We start from the raw sequence: 16,872 nt of genomic DNA, 5'->3' as shown, positions 1-16,872 counted from the left end.
GTTTACAGCACTTTTACAGTTTCCATAATCATTAGGTGACTGCATTATGGCTGAAACCGTATATGCTGCAAAATACAAGTCAGCCATTTCTAGTTTTAAAATGAAAAACAACATTTTGAACATTCAAAACACTTACACTGCTGTAATATGCTTGGCGTTCCTACCACAGGGCATGAGCTATCAATATTAACCCACTTAATAAATGCAGCCTTTCAATGAGACATTAATGTATATACTCATAATCAAAATTTAATCTGAACCATAAAACGGCATTTCATTGTTAAGATGCCCATCTGACTCTTTGCCGCCAGCTACAAGGCACCCTTATTTCCCTAATAGGTCTGAAAACCTAAGGCCTCTGGCAGCTTCCACCCACGGCAGTGGCCGTTTCCACACCCCCTTTTTGACAGGAGCCGCCAGACAGCGCTGCCCTTGCCGCTTTCCCTGCAAAAGGTACCCGCCACCAGCAGCACGGCAGACCCCACGCCGACGGAGCCCACCAGCCTCAAGTCACCCCCAGGTGTAGCCCCTGCAAGACAGGAGGACGAAGGGCACCCACCCCCGCCGGAGACACGCGGCGAAGCAGCCAGCCAACGTGTTCGCTCCATGTGCCGCCGAGTCAGCCATTCCGGTGTCAGACTCGCTGAAGAGAGCAACCATTTCCTCCTCCTTCTCCCTCCTGAACGCGGCTGCTTTCCTGGGAGCCCAGAGTCGGCGCGGCGGGTAGGCCGTTTCCCCGCCGCCGCCGCCGCCGCCGCCCCTCCCGCCCCGCTCTCGACGTTTCCCCGCACCCCCGGGCCTGCCGGCTGCCTCCCCCGGGTCACACTCCGCTCACCTTCCTGGCGGTGGCTGTGGCGGTGGCGGTGCTGCTGTTGCCGCAGCAGCGCTTTCACGTCGCCGTTCTCCTCCCGGCCAGCCGCGCTCGGGCCGCCGCCGCCGCCTCCTCCTCCTGCCGCCGCCGCCACCATCGACGACCCAGGAAGGGCCCCGAGTTTCCTCTTCTCCTTGTCCCGCTTTTCCTTGGGCCTCTTGGTCTTGCTGCCGCCGGCGCTGGTGCTGTTGCTGCCGCCTCCGTCGGCGCCCGAGGCCAGGCAGCGGTGGGAGGGCGGAGGCGGCGGCGGCGGCGGCAGCAGCAACTTGTGGGGCAGCTGAGGCGGGAAAACGAAAGACCCGCCGCTGCTCGCCGCGCTCCCGCCGCCGCCGCCCGAAGAGAACGCCGTGAAACTCCACACGGCGGGGCTTCCGTGTCCGACCGGGGTTGGCGCCCCTGGTATGTGCGGCGGCGGCGGAGGCTGTTGCTGCTGCCTATTACTGCCGCCGCCGCCGCCGCCCTCGCCGTTAACGCGCTTAGGCCCCTTGAGCGTCCGCTCTTCTGCTCCCTTCATGCGCTTGGCAGCTGACGGGAAGCCGCGCGGAGAGGCCCTGCTCTCTGCCGCCAAGTTCGAGGAGAAGGGCTCCGGCTGCGGCGCTACCACCGCGCCTCGTCCGGGACTCGGTGGCGCCGCCATTTTGAGATGCTGCTTGTATTTACCTCACGGCGCTCGTCGCTTGAGAGAGCCCGGGCGGTAGAGGGAGGAGGAGGGGAGAGAGAGGGGGGCGGGCTCACGGCCCGCGAGCGCCACTCTCCCCTCCCAATGGAAGCGGCGCCAGGATTGGACGGACAGAGAAAGCCGCCAATCGCCGAGCGGGGTTTGAACTCGGGCCGCTGCGGCCCGCCTGGTCGCTTTCCCACAGCAGCAGCAGCGGCGGCTGCCGCCGCGAGTGGCGCAGTTAGAAAGGGGAGGCCGGGCGAGTCGGAGCTTGTCGCGGATTCCGCGCGTTACTTCAGGTGGTTTAGGGGCAGCGAGAGGCGGCGGCGAACCTGGAGAGGCGACCGGCCACCTGGGAAAGGGCGGTTAGCGGCGGAGGCGGCACCTGCGTCTTCCATCTCTGCGGCGGGTTAGATTTCCCTTCCTCCGCGGCGGCTGAGCGGCTGCGTTGCTCGGGTGGCGGAGCGCGGCTCTTCCCACGTTGCCCTTCAGAAACGGGTAACGTTTAGCCGAGGGTTGCAAGCGAGACGACTTTCGGTCGCCAAAAACAGGCGTTTGCGCTTAGTCGGGCCGCGCTCTCGTCTCTTGAACGGGGCTTCTGACGGCTGAGCGTGTGGCGCTGAGGGCGGCCGCCATCTTAGAAGAGGCATCTCTCCCTCCCCTCTTTCCTTCCCTCTCCCTCACACAAGAGAATTACCCCTCCTAAGATGGTGCCCGTGTACAAAAACCATTACGGTGTCGTCGTCGTCGTCCGAGAACAGTACGTTTTTCTTACCAGAGATATGCAGAGGCGTGTGTACATTATTATTTTTGAGAGCTCTGTAGCAGTACGTTGCAGTTAAGGCCTACTAAACTCAGGGCGGGGGACTAGTTTCTGAGGAGGTGGCCTGACTTAAAGCCTAGACATAATGCTTTCGGGTGGTTAAAGCGTTACATGCGCGCTGCCTGGCTGCGATCCTTACAACAGCCCCGCAAGGCCGGAGTGGGGGACCCGTGGTCTTCCGCATTTTGTTGGGATTTCAACGCCCACGTGCCCCAGCCAGGGGTAGGTAAGCAGGGATGGGAGTTGTAGTCCAATAACACAAGGACTCTGTGAGGAAGGCAGTGTCAGCCTACGCATGGCAGGGAGGTGGGAGCGGGACTGATGCTGAAGAGGAAGCGGGTAGCCAGCCTAAGGGGGCAGGTGAGATGGGCAGAGGTTTCCCCTGCAGGGCTACCAGCAAGGACACTTGCCTGGAGACAAACCCTGTTGAACACCGTGGGCTTTGCTTTTGAGTAAACATGCGGAAGGTTATGTTGTAAATTTTGTGCAGCAGCTATAGATTGAAGATAGTTAAAAGTGGATTAGTTGCCTCCCTCTGTTCTTGCAATAACTCTGGTTAAATAGTTGATGAGGTGATAAATTCTTGCCCGTGCCCACCTCAAGCAGAAATCGTTTTTCCTCCTTATAATGCTGGTGTACAGTTACAGTATGCATAATTCTGTATTTATGTGTGAACGCTTTTAAAACTCAAAAAAAACCCTGAAGCTCTTCCTACACAGATGCTATTTTAAAAATTAAGAATAAGATCAAATATAGTATACTTGGAGGACCATTATTTCTCTGGATAGTGGCTAATGTGGTAATTTGTAGCTCTGAACTCATAACAGTTTCTGTACTACAAATGCTAATGTGGAGTAATGTCTGATAATGGAACCAGTCAAATGCAGAGCGATTATCAGGTTCCTGCACTTGAAAGGGCGCACATCACAGGAGACGTTTGATGAGATGAAAGGATCTTATGGGGAGGATGCCCCATTGTATGACGTAGTCAAGCACTGGCATCGTCAGTTCAAGTGTGGCCGGACTTCAGTGGAAACAGCTCCCATTCCTGGGCAACCACAGTCCCCCATTGATGAAGACACCATCCAGCAAGTGGAGGCTGCTGTTTTGGAGGATCCCTGCATAACTGTTTGCCTACTAGCTGCAGATGTCAAGATCAGTGTAGGACCAGTGCGGAGTAATGATGATAGATTTCCTGGAAAGGGTATAACAATTACTGGGACATACTACACTTCACTGCTGCAGAAATTGCGGAAGGCCATCAAAATCGAGAGGCCATGAAGTTATTTTTGGAAGGGCAAGCTTTTCCCAGACGATAACATGTCGTGGCTTCTGAGGCAAACTGCTGACTTCTATAGACAAGGTCTCCAGAGCTGCATAAAGCAATGAGAGAAGTTTGTGACTCATGCTGATAGCAATGTAGAGAAGGACTAATAATTGCCCAGTTTTGTTTGTCTCAGTCTGTGGGAAGTACGTCAGGGGAAATCTTTAATGAGTGCCTCTCGGATGTATTCATGATCTATCTTTCCACCATTTCCACCATATATGTATGAATCTCCTTTTGTTTTGTTACACAACCAGCACTTTCCATTCACCTTACCATCTCTTGCCATTCTATTCCCCAAAGACTCCAATAAATGAATCCAATTTCCCCAAAGACTCCAATAAATGAATCCAAATTGGATGGCCATTTGTCTTGGAGGCTTTAGTTGAGATTCTTGTATAGCAGGGGGTTAGATTAGATGACCCTGTGGATCTCTTCCAATTCTGCAATTCTTTGATTCCATGAAATACTCATTTGCACCTTGTGCTTCTGCATAGGCCTAATATTGGTATTCCTCAAAGCACTACACATTTCAAAATTTCTGCTTCATAATACTTTTCTAAATGGGGATTCTCAGTCCTCCTTACAGGCTACAATTGCTGTTATTTATTTGCACTTTTTTCTATCTAGATGAACTTAGATATAATTTCTTGCCATTCTTGTCTAGTGTAAAACTAGATATATTATATAAGCTAGGCTCTCCCCCCTCCCCCAAAAAAATTCATTCAAAAAAGCCCCACTCCAATCTATCTTACGCTATTACCACATTCAGGGCTAAACATGTCATTATTTTGTTTTTATACTGTATGTATAGCATCCTCCTCACGTTCATCAACATCATCATCTTCAAGAACCTCAAAGCAACTTGCATATAAAAACAAGAATCACCAAAAATGGAAAAGTCAATCCTTAAAATACAATTAAACATTAATAGGACTATAACTGTATACATATATAACACCTGTTTAAAACATTACAATAAAAACAGCATGGCACCAGCCCTTTAATGAAAAGGAGTCAATTCCGAAAAGCCTATAGAAGCAAGTCTTCACCTGCTGGCAGAAGGTCAGCAAGGAGGAAGCCAGTGTAGCTTCTCTAGGAAGCAGACCAGATCCAGGTGCTTTTGGAAGAAATTGATTTTCTGGATCCATTTCAATTGGGATTTAGGCCCGGTTTTGGCACAGAATCTGCTGTGGTCACCCTGTATGATGACCTCTGTCAAGAGAGAGAGACAAGGGAAACACATCCCTGTTAATTCTTCTCGACCTCTCAGCAGCTTTCAGTACCATCAACCATGGTATCCTTCTGGAGCGACTCTCCAAACTAGGAGTGGGTGACACCGCTTTGCAGTGGTTTCAGTCCTAACTGGATGGTCGTTCCCAGACGGTGTTGCTTAGGGAATGCTTTTCAGCCCCACGGAACCTTCAATGTGGGGTTCCACAGGGCTCAATTCTATCCCCTACGTTGTTTAACATCTACATGAAACTGCTGGGTAGGGTTATCCAGAGGTTTGGAGTATGTTGTCAGCAGTATGCTGATGGCACTCAGCTCTATTTCTCCTTTACATCTGCAGGTGAGGCAGTGGAAGTGCAGGACCCGTGTATTGCCTCAGTAGTGGACTGGATGAGAGCCAACAAACTGAAGCTCAATCCAGATAAGACTGAGGCACTGTTAATGGGTGTTTCCATAGAGCAGATAGGCAGGAGATCGCCTGCTCTTGCTGGGGTTACACTTCCTCTGAAGGAGCAGGTTCATAGCTTGGGAGTACTCCTGGATCCTTTGGTGTCACTCGAGGCTCTGGTGGTCCATCTAAGCTCCTATTTTTGTAAAGGGACCTCTGGCAGTTAAGTCCAGTCGTGAACCACTCTGGGGTTGTGGCGCTCATCTCGCTTTACAGGCTGAGGGAGCCGACGTTTGTCCACAGATAGTTTTTCTGGGTCATGGGGCCAGCATGACTAAGCCACCTCTGGCAAAACCAGAGTAGTACACGGAAACACTGTTTACCTTCCTGTCGGAGTGGTACCTATTTATCTACTTCCACTTTTGGCGTGCTTTTGAACTGCTAGGTTGGCAGGAGCTGGGACCAAGCAATGGGAGCTTACCCTGTTGCGGGGACTCGAATCGCCAGCCTTTTGATCAGCAAGCCCAAGGCTCAGTGGTTTAGACCTATATCTTGATAGGGATAGCCTAACTACTGTTGTCTATGTTCTAGTAACCTCAGGGTTAGATTACTGCAAAGCGTTATATGTAGGGCAGCCTCTGAAGACGGTTTGGAAACTTCAGCTAGTGCAGAATTCAGTGGCCAGGTTGCTCACTGGAGCAAGATGGTTTGAGCGTATTTCACTGATCCTGGTCCGACTGCACTGGCTACCAATTAGTTTCCAGGCCCAATTCAAAGTGCTGGTTTTGACCTATAAAGCCAAATGGCTCAGGACTGCAATACCTCAAGGACTGCCTCTCTCCATATCAACCCTGGGATCAACTTCTGAAACTCTTTTTCGTGCCTCCTTGAGAGGTTTGGAAAATGGGCCTTCTCTGCAGTGGTTCCATGTCTGGAATGCTCTCCCCAGGGAAGTTCGCCTGGCACCTTCATAATACACCTTTAGGGACCAGGCAAAAACGTTCCTGAGCAGCTATCCCAGAAGCCAGAACAGCAAGAGGGATCACTGCTTTCACTGCGCAGTGATCCCTCTTGCTGTTCTGCCTTCTGAGATTCAGAATATTTTTTTTCTTGTTTTCCTCCTCCAAAAACTAGGTGCGTCTTGTGGTCTGGTGCGTCTTATAGAGCGAAAAATACGGTACTTCAATTAGTCAGTGGTTCAGTTACATCAATTGCTAATAGTCTATCCACTAATAGTAGTTTTTAAAAATAGTCAAAGAATAAGATCATTAGTCTTTAGTCTGTTTTCCCTACATTTCCCCCATGTTGCCGCCTTGTTGCAATAGTCACATTTTTAACAGGCGAGTGGTTACTGGAAATCTGTCCTGTGAATTGCAGTCATGTCTCCCAGTCACTATGCTGAAAGAATGCAGAGATTATAGTTATATTCCAGGTTAGTCCAGAATGTATGGTATCTGTATTGGGTGTATAAATCTATTTCAGATTTTCCTGCCCAAGTACAATTATGGTATTAATACCATCTAACTATTTCTGGGTAAGTGGTATCCTCATGGTTTCCATAGTTCCTTATATAAAACTTATATAAAAAGAATAAGGGTGGAGATGCTGCAAATGTGTCATGAAGCAGTAAAGCCTGCTCAACTTTATATGTGGTTTTGCGGGGGATTTACAGAAGGAAATAGCAGGCCTAGCAAAACTTGTATTTGCAATCAGTTTAAAAGCTTTAAAATGTTTTTTGACATTCTCACCCTGCAGGACCAGTAGTGTTTAGGTCGGGAAACCCGCAGCCCTCCAAAGGTTGCTAGACTACAGGTTCTTATTCACTGCACATTGGAACAGTAGTGGACAGTGGAACAGTTAAGATTAAATTATACTAATTTCTGCCCTAAATAGTTATTTTTAAAAAGCTTACAGTAGAAGACTAAGGGTAGTAGTCTTCTAGACATATTTAAATTAATGAACATGATGAGTTAGGTTCATTAATTTTGATGGCTCTTCTCTGAGTAAAACTCAGCTGACTGCCATGTTTAGCATAAAAGTGGCAAGAGAACAGGCAGCTAAACTGATTTTTGCTGCTAATTTGACTACAATTATTGACCTAGCAGACACTTTGAAAGTGGCAGAACATCTATTAGGCTTCATATCTCTTTGCCAAACTTAGCTGAATTGGTGGGTTTTGTGATGGCAACTGTATCCAATGTAGGAAATGCAAAAATTGCCTCCCACAACTTCACAGAGCTTTATGTGGTACTGTTCTACAAAAACATTTGCATTTGAAAATAAGGCAGCATAGCAATAAATCCCGTTAAACTCTTTGGGATTTATTTCTGGGTAAACATATAAAGGAGCAGTCTTCACATATCACCAAATTGTTCATTTGTTTGGGATAAGTCCAACATACTTAGTAGTTAACTTAGGGTGGGGATTGCCAGTGGTGGTTAGTCTCACCTTTTTCAGACCAATGGCTCATTGTTTTTTGTTGTTCTTTTAACAAGGAAAAAAGCGGAATGTCTAGTTTCTTTATAATTAAACTTGTCTCTTACACATACCCTAATGATCAAGTAAATTGAACTTCTAAGTTTGCTTAACAATCACTGGTCAACAACAAATTTGTTGTCTGCATTTTTCCAGCTGATTTAGGACGAATCTGATGCGCTGAATCCAAAAATCACATTGGTTTTGCTCAATCAGGTCAAGTTTTTGAGCTATGGCCACATGTCGTTTTTTTACGTTTTTGTTCACATGTACGCTTGTGTGGAGCATTTTAGAAGAAGTTGGTGGGGGTAAAATGCCATGTCGAATAATTGTTTTGATTGGAAATGATTATTTTAATGACAAGAAGTATTCAGGTCCGATAGTTCTGGGTGATTATGTCGAAAAGGGATCAGTTTGAAGTCATAAAACCTCGAAATCTTCCATAAATTGGTCCGGCAAAGCATAAAGTTGGGGGATCAAAACTAAGTTAATGGGGCAGCCGCCCCACGAAGTATAGGAAACTCCACCTATTTTTGTTTTGCAGGTGAATGAGATGACTTCAGCCAGAAGATCGTGCAGAAATAAGCCGGATGTGTTCTGCTACATATGTGGAGAATACACCATTGCTCCTAATAGGAAGCCAGTCACAAGTTTCATAAGGCGTGCTTACCATTCTTATTTTGGTATTAAATTTGGTGACCAGGATAAAGCTTGGGCGCCACACATGGTGTGCAAGGCATGCACCGAGACTCTACGTGGGTGGACCAATGGCAAGAGGAGTCTGAACTTTGGAATTCCCATGGTTTGGAGGGAGCCGACAAACCATGTCACTGACTGCTACTTCTGTGCTGTTGATGTGACTGGGATCAACAGAAAGAACCGGAACAGCCTCAAGTATCCTGATCTTCAATCAGCAAGTCGTCCTGTAGCTCATTGTGATGAAATTCCAGTGCCTATCTTCGGAGAACTTCCAGACATTAGTGACGAAGATGCCTCCAGTGTTGAAGGACATGAAGAAGAAGTGGTTCTTGAAGATGATGCTCCACATCCATTTTCCCAAAAGGAGTTGAATGATCTAGTTCGCGACCTCAGCTTGTCAAAGGACTCTGCCGAACTATTGGCATCCAGATTGAAGGAAAAAAACCTCCTCTCTGACAGAGAGACTCTGAAGAGAGACCTCCCTGCCGCTGAGCATTCCAGGAGTTCCAAGAAACTGAAGTTCAAGCCCTGAAGTTTGAAAAATGGTGAAGCAACATGCAATTTACGTGTACTTACCTTTATCAATGCCCACCATTCAGTTTACAGTAATCGATGTTTCTATCAGGTAATCAATATATGTTGTTGGAAAAACATTTTTTTCTCTTAAAAACATATTTAGGATAATATGTGTTGACAAAAATCAGCTGATAATGCCACAAAAATGTAATCGATTTTGTCACAAGATCTGATTTTTTTCACATCAACATAGCACAAAAACCTGACCTGATGGAGAGAAACGGATGCCATTTCCTGATTCAGCAGTGCAAAAATACCCTAAATCAGGGTATTTTTACCCTGTTGTAGAAATCTAGACAACATGCAAAAAGTAAAAAATTGTTGCCCAGTGATAGTTAAAGCATTTGAAAGCAATCATTTCCTATTTGTTTTAAAATAAGTACTGTAAGTAATATATCATTCATTTTGCCCCCTCTTTCTATGCTCACAGAGGTCATCTCTGACTAGAAAAAAATGTATTTTGGCTTGTCTATTAAATGTTGCAGGTTTAAGGTGCTTTAATGTGACTCATGAGAGACTTCTCAGTTTGAGAATTTACAATAAATGAGGTAGAATTTCTGATTAATACTGTTTTAAGTATAGTCCAAACTTGGAGGTATGAGTAGGCTAGGGATACAGCATCCTATATAATAGAGTGAACTTGATGAACAAGTTTCCAAGAACAGGTTGATTCAGCTGCAACAATTCCTCAGAGTTACAAAAACAAGCCTAGCTCTTCCTGGGCATGTACCTGCCTTCTTTTCTCCCCTCTCCCTCCCTGAGCCTGTGTATCTGTGGAGAATTTGTAAGCTCTTGGTTCCATTTTGGATTACTGCAGGATGCTGGGTTGACTGAGTCAGGATGAACTGTGGTTAATCACAAAAAAATAGTCTACAAAGGTTCCTTGTTTTCACTTACCATAGCTAAGATTGGAAAATGTTTAATTTTGAGATAGGATGAAGGGTGTGCAAGGGTGGTGGGAGGCTAGATGTATTGTCCCATGTCACAGCATTACATGTTAGGATGCAGCCACTGGGAGCGGGCATAGCAATTATATAGGTAGGATCCAGAGAATGAAGAATATATTGTATTGAGTTTATTCTATACTTTTTCACTGTTGTCACACGGATAAGGCAAACTGGCTGTTTCCTGACGTCAGTCGCATTACAGTGTAAGCCGTCTAATGTAAATTTATGAGATAGCTAGGAAAAAATGGAGGTGCTGCAGGCAAAGAATGAAGAACATGTGGATGAACGTATTTATCCATCTCAACTTATGGGAACCAATAATGAGAAAATGCACAGTGCATTTGTCTCTGGAGCTAATGACTTCACTTGGTGACAAAACACTGCAAATTTTGCATTGCTTATTCACAAAGGCAGAATTTGAAAATGCTTGTTTTCTTTTAAACAACATGCCAACCTTTTTTCTTTCAAACTCCTTGCTAATTGACCTAGAAAATAACATGCACTGCAACTGCATTGACTGCAAATTTGTTCTTTCTCCATAACCTAAGATTTTTTCTCAATTTGTCCCTCTTTAAGATCTAAAAGTCACAGAAATGGATTGTAATTTTTTTGTCCTTTTTTGGGTATACATTTTGAGATAAGGTCAAGACTAATGTTATGTATCCTTTCTGCATTGCATTTGATGGGACTATCAACAAAAGAGAACATTAAAAATGACATTTTAAAAATCCATACCAATTATTTTATTTTCTATCAATATATTTATAATTGCCTGAGATGACCATTTGTGGAGTTATACATGGACCTATGCATTTCAGTTCAAAAAACCTTATCTACACATGATAATTTTGAAATAAGTTGTTTTTTATAAGAATCCCTAGATATTTTGTGGAATTATTTTGACAAATTATTACAGCTCATTTTAGTGGCTTAAAAAAAATCCAGACTATGATTGAATGATTTTTATAGTTGATATTGAGATAGCAGTTTCTTACCTTCAACATTTCCCTCCAAAATGTAAGTTTGTACTTAATTACATTTCCTTTCATGAAATATGGAATTCTTTACTCAGGGATAGAATTATTAAACCCCAAACTATATATAAACTGAAATATTCCCCAAATAGATCACTGTTGGTGCCAAAGGGGAGCAGCAACATGTAGTGGTTGGCAGATCACTTTCCCCCCCCCTTTTATAGTAGGAGCTACCACCCTGCCCACTTACTTGTCCACCTTGCCTGCCACACCCAACCCCTTTATACCTCTTCCTCTCCTGATACAACTACACAACTTTTAGCAGACATCTGAAGGCAGCCCTGTAACAGGAAGTTTTTAATGTTCAATGTTATATTATGTTTTTATATGTGTTGGAAACCACCCAGAGTGGCTGGGGCAACCCAGCCAGATAGATGGGTGGGCTGTTACTACTTTCATCTCAGCAGACCTCCCAGTCACAGCTGCTACTGTCATTTTAAACAGCAGGCTTATCTCCCCTTTCCCTCCCTAGCAGCCATGGTGGTGGCAGCAGCATTGGGTGGAGGGTGGGAGGTGAAGTGGAACTTTCCCCCTCTGCTGCCCCTCCCCTATCATCTATGGCAGCGACGGGGAACATAGAAATGCTTGCAAAGTTTGCACCATACTGATCCTTTCAGCCTTGGAAATCACTGGTTGAAAGGCTCGGTGTGGGTCACCTTCATCTCATGCCACCACCACTGTAAATCCAGTGGCTGGCTTGTCCGAACTGGTTGCTCACTCAGGATGCTTGCCCACTTCTGGGGACACCCACCCACTCACTGGCCTGGGTCACCCATCTCCTCCCTGCTTGGTCTCGGATGCTGCCATGACAGCACAGCAGTTCTTGGGCTAGTGTGTTCTCGTGGTGCAGTTTGCAGTACCACCAATCAGCAACCACAAACTGCTGTGGGATTATATTACAATGTTATGTATGAAGGGATACCACCCCTGCTTGCTTGGTTTGCCAACCCCACCCACCTGCCACACCTTACAGTCCCTTATCAACCCATCCCCTCATAGTTCCTTCAGTTGCACACGTACACCCTGAACATTTCCCTAAACCCAACATTTAACTCGGGAATTAGGCCATTATCTTAGGATCTGGTTACCTCAAGATCTCCTGCACTTAACTTACTAGTATCTAAAGATCCTCTGCAGAAACTCCTGTGGAATTTCACCTTACAACAAGAAGGAAGAGGACCTTTTCTGTTGTGGCACCCAGTCTTTGAAACAGCCATCTCCTAGAAGAAATGTACCAAAAGTGATGCAGTTTTGGCACATTCTGAAAACACTTTATGTACTAAGGATATCGTACCCCCCCAAAATGGTGTCCTCCAAATGCTTCAGACACAATTTGCACTCTTGCTGGCCAAGGCTGATGGATTTGTAGTCTAAAACATCAGCATGGTTTCAGGTTGGAAAAGACTGCTCAGTAGAAAAGAAAAGGGCCCAGCTCTCTGGCAGTGCTAGTCTGAGGACTTGGATTTATGAAAGCCTAACCTCCACTTCCCAGTTCCACTCAAGACATCACTTAGCAGTTGACTACTGAATTCCTGAATTCTCATGTGACCATCTAATTACTACTGCAGTACACCCACTTATAGTCAACATTCAACTTTTGATGTGTGTGTGTGCTTTTTTTAAAAAAGCACCAAAAAAACCAGTCAATCCTTCCAGTTATTTGCTGGAGTCTTTTCTTCATTTGCCACTGGTCATTTTTCAAATACTATCATTCCCTTTGACTCTTTGAACTCACACGCAGTCTCGCTGGGAACTCAGCCTGATTAGCTCCCTGGTTTTGGCACCAATGTCTGTAGCCACTCAAGCCATCATTGCCCCTTGAGTCTTTTTGCTGTGGCAAAGGAAACCCTGCCGCCTTTTGGAAAAACTCTTACTCCTGGCTCCATTTGGCATTGTTTTCAGACTACAATGATACCCCAGTTTACGAACAGCCCAGTTTACGAACTTTTCGGTATAAGAACGCCGCAAAAACAGAAGTAGTGTTCCGGTTAGTGAACTTTACCTCAGTCTACGAACGGAAGCTTAACAGTGGCAGGGCACCGGCAGGAGGCCTCATTAGAGAAAGCATGCCTCGGTTTAAGAACGGACTTCCAGAAAGGATTAAGAGGTACCACTGTATAAAGAAAAGATACGTTGCTCCCCCTTTTAACAGTTTACTCATCCACTTTCCAATTACCATCTCATTTCTCTGCCTCCCCCCCCCCCATGCCTCCTTTGCCTCACACATCTCACAACTCATCCCTTCCCCTTCACCATCCCTTGCTTTTATTATAATGAATTCCATTTTGTGGAACAGCTTTCAGTAGTTAAATTGTCAATTGCTTTTTGTTTCACATTCTCAATAAAACTTGTTCCCTGGGGGAAAATCTGATTCTGTTTTTATTTCTTGTGAGTGCCTTATAAAGTTGCTTTGCTACTAAAATCATAAGTAATACACACCTGTATTTCAGCAAACCTTTCTGACCACAGACCATATTCTAGCATAAATAGAGCCATAGTCACAAAGGGGCACAGTCAAATTTGTCTTCTCTCCTACCTTCCAAAAATCATTTTGCCCAAACAAAGGGCGGCTGTGCCCGTCCTGTGGAACGCCATTCCGTCAGATCTCAAGGAAATAAAGAACTATCTGACTTTTAGAAGACAACCAACGGAAGTTTTTAATGCTTGATGCTTTAATTTGTTGGAAGCCACCCAGAGTGGCTGGGGCAACCCAGTCAGATGGGCGGCATAATAATAATAAATTGGGATTAGTAGGCTTCAGGCCAGTTTGAACAATTTCCCCAAGCAAATAAGGAGTTCCACACATTTGGCCTGCCTGTGTAGTCAATTAATTTTTTTTGACCATTGTTATTGCGATGATTCCACTTGTATGGCGAGAAATAGTGTCTTGACACCAATGAAAGTCAGGAACAATTTTCCCTCAAGCCTCTTGGAGAAAGGGGTGCATGCTGTAACAGGCGTGTTTGTTGTCCTCTGGTTCATTATTCATTCCTTTGAAATTTGTTAGCAACCACTCCTGGACTAGATCAAGTGCCAGACTCTTACCTTCAGACCCTGACGGGGGCATTTTAACACCCAAGAATTGATGGGAAAGACCAATATTAATTTTAATCTGAAATTCTTATACAGTATGAAGTGCCTTACTGAACTCAAAAGACTAATCCTGTTTCTGTGTGTGTTGGTTTGGCAGGACTTTTATATGGAAAAAATGAAAGCATAAACTCATATTTTAACACTATAGCATATCTCTAGAGCATCATTAGGTTCCCCCCTCAACTGCTGCCCTGTGCATGATATCTGTGAAACACCAGTAAAGAAATGAGTTATTTAATTTAAATATTCTCTTAATACAGAAACAAACACATATGTGTAGTGGATCCTTATGAGAATAAATCTTGAATTTGTATATTTTCAATAGTGGAGTAGAAGAGCTGGGGGGGGGAATTCCACATCTGGCAACCAGTGTGCCCTTTTGGTTTCAGATAGTACATGGTCATATTGGGGTCATCCTGCTGTATAATTTGCTTCAGGTGGTTAATTTGGTCAGAATCAAGTATACAATTCAAAGTTAACACTAAATACATTACTTCTGGTAAATAAGCTACAATAGCCGTTGGAGGGCCGTGGAAAATGTGTGTCTTGGGCTTTTTAGGGTTTTCTACCCATGTACTATCTGAAACCCAAGGGGCACATTGGTTGCCAGACGTGAAATATATTGGCATTCTTTTCGGCTCTCCTACCCGACTACAGGAGTTTTACACACACATCATGTGAAGGGGGTGAAGGGTAAGAGTGAAACTCATTGGTACATTGAAGTTGTCTCAATGATATCTTACCACTGTGGCTCTGAAGGGCTTGTAAAATAAATATACACTCTTAAATGCTTTCCTTTTAGAAGCTGATTCTACATATTCTTAACAGATATATTACAAATGATAACTAGAGTGAGTTGAAGTGTTCTCTTTTTTTACTGGCAGTTCAAATAAGTTGATATGCTGATCTCAATCAGTGAACATATTCATGCTAAAATCTGATATTTTCAAGGCACTTATGGACTCCATGACTAGATGAAAACCAGGACAAATTATGACTGACAGTGAAACTGTATATAATATAAAAATAACCTTTTGCTTACAATTTACAAAATGTATTACAATCTTCATCTCTGCTATCCTGTAATTGTGGATGTGCGCCCAACTTTTTTTTTAAATGAAAACTATTTACTAAAACATTAGGGCAAATAATTTACAAGGTACACAAAAAAATTAGGTCATGCAGAGATTTCTTACACCTTCTGTTAATACTTTATGATTGCAGCTTTATCAAATTATATACCTGCTTGCCCTGTACATATACAAAATAAAGTGTACATGGTAATCAAACGTTAGCAAAAAAGTCCATAAACTCAATTTGTCAAAAGTTTCACCATATTAACATGTCTATAAACAGTGTGTAACAGGTTAAAAGACATTAAGGCAATAATACTTGAAGTAACAAAATAAACCATATGTAATACTTTCTCCTAAATGTAGTAAGGCAGATTGATGGCCCCAGCAAAGTTAGATTACAATACTAGAAAACACTCTTGTGAATGCTTAATGTTTGTGTGGATGTATAGAAGAGTGTACCATTGTGTAGTTGCATGTACACTGTGTTAGTCCCAAAAAATAAAAAGTGGAATACTATTTATTGATCGAGTTCAGTGGCACTTGGAATATTCCAGTATAATTTAAAAATGTCCATTTGTTCTTGCATCATGTCCATTCTGAAGGTGGTTCTCTCGGTCCTCTTGGTTTTCCACAACGGTTACCAAAACCTAAAAAAGGGAAAGCGGGAAAGAACTGTGATAAGTTGAAAAAACGAATGTAGCAAAAGAAAAGAAATATTGCTAATGAAAAGCCAGTATACGAAAATATATAAAAGATAGGACTCTGCTGTTTTGAAACAAGTTCTCAATCTAAGGGGCTATTCTTCAAGTGTTCATTATGCTTCAAGCACCTCGCCCAAAAGAGCAAAAGAAATGGGAAAAGGACAAAATAAGCAGGCATGTTCATAAAGCAACTATCACAACCCATGTGAGATGCCTCTCATAAATATTATTCCCTGTGGAAATAATAAATTGTAAAAATTAAGAGTCTGAAATACTTCTTACATGCTCAGCTTACTCACAAACTGAAGTAATTTTCACAATTACTGCATTTAAAGTAATCTTTCCTGCTGAACCTCATCCAGATTAATGGTGCTAAATTATGCCCATATATCTTAGACCTTGTGTAACATTTTAGTGTCACTAGCCTAACAAAGTTTGACATCTCACTATGTGCTGCAATTTCCACAATTATTACTGCTTATCCACAATGAATTCAACCTTTAGTTGTTACAAAAGAGATTTTGTGGCTACCAAGAAATAAACTGTTTCCTCCTGATACATTAACCATTGGTCAAATAATGTACATAATGTATTTTCAAAAGCCACTCTACAAGAGTTATGTACAGATCAATAAAAAGCAACCATTTACCAATATCTGTAGTCTCAACTGGAACTTCTGGTGTTGGACCTCTTTTAACAACAGGACTGGAAAGAGGAAGCTGAGGTATAGTATCAATCTGTGATTTGTCTGCTATCTCAGGATGATCTGGGGAGGAAGAAAAAAATTCACTGACGCATAACCATACTTGCAATTCTAAGTATTCAGTTATAAAAACAAATTTCTGTTAATATCCAGTTTTGTCCCAAGTATGGTTTAGAGTGTTTCCAAAGGCCCAGTATTATAAAACTAAAAGCAACTTTGTAGATATTGCCTTGATAACTGAAATAATTTGTTCCTTAAAGTTACATCCATG

General features: G+C 43.8%; 2 protein-coding genes and 1 long non-coding RNA gene across 6 annotated transcripts in view; 1 reads left to right on the top strand and 2 right to left on the bottom strand.

The window, feature by feature from the left end:
- RSBN1L (round spermatid basic protein 1 like) overlaps positions 1 to 1,677 on the bottom strand; it is a 50,484-nt gene extending 48,807 nt beyond the window's left edge. Inside the window, exon 1 of the mRNA XM_081023546.1 lies at positions 836 to 1,677. Within this exon, the coding sequence (XP_080879672.1) occupies positions 836 to 1,508 (673 nt within the window). The 5' untranslated portion in view covers positions 1,509 to 1,677. The remainder of the gene's footprint in view (positions 1 to 835) is intronic.
- Positions 1,678 to 1,726: 49 nt separating this feature from the next.
- On the top strand, positions 1,727 to 10,420 carry LOC308486731. The gene is made up of 2 exons (XR_013991241.1): positions 1,727 to 2,289; positions 8,317 to 10,420. It is a non-coding gene; the product is annotated as an uncharacterized lncRNA (long non-coding RNA).
- A 4,557-nt stretch (positions 10,421 to 14,977) lies between these two features.
- PTPN12 (protein tyrosine phosphatase non-receptor type 12) overlaps positions 14,978 to 16,872 on the bottom strand; it is a 59,964-nt gene continuing 58,069 nt past the window's right edge. For all 4 annotated transcript variants that reach the window (XM_081023579.1, XM_081023581.1, XM_081023580.1 and 1 more), the window contains 2 exons: positions 16,548 to 16,664; positions 14,978 to 15,844 (listed from right to left, as the gene is read on the bottom strand). In XM_081023579.1, coding sequence (XP_080879705.1) covers positions 15,783 to 15,844; positions 16,548 to 16,664 — 179 coding nt within the window. In that variant the 3' untranslated portion in view covers positions 14,978 to 15,782. The remainder of the gene's footprint in view (positions 15,845 to 16,547; positions 16,665 to 16,872) is intronic.

Source organism: Podarcis pityusensis (assembly GCF_964106645.2).
Source record: "Podarcis pityusensis genome assembly, chromosome: 10".
NCBI classification, from domain to species: Eukaryota; Metazoa; Chordata; class Lepidosauria; order Squamata; family Lacertidae; genus Podarcis; species Podarcis pityusensis.
This window is presented reverse-complemented; position numbering and strand designations above follow the sequence as displayed.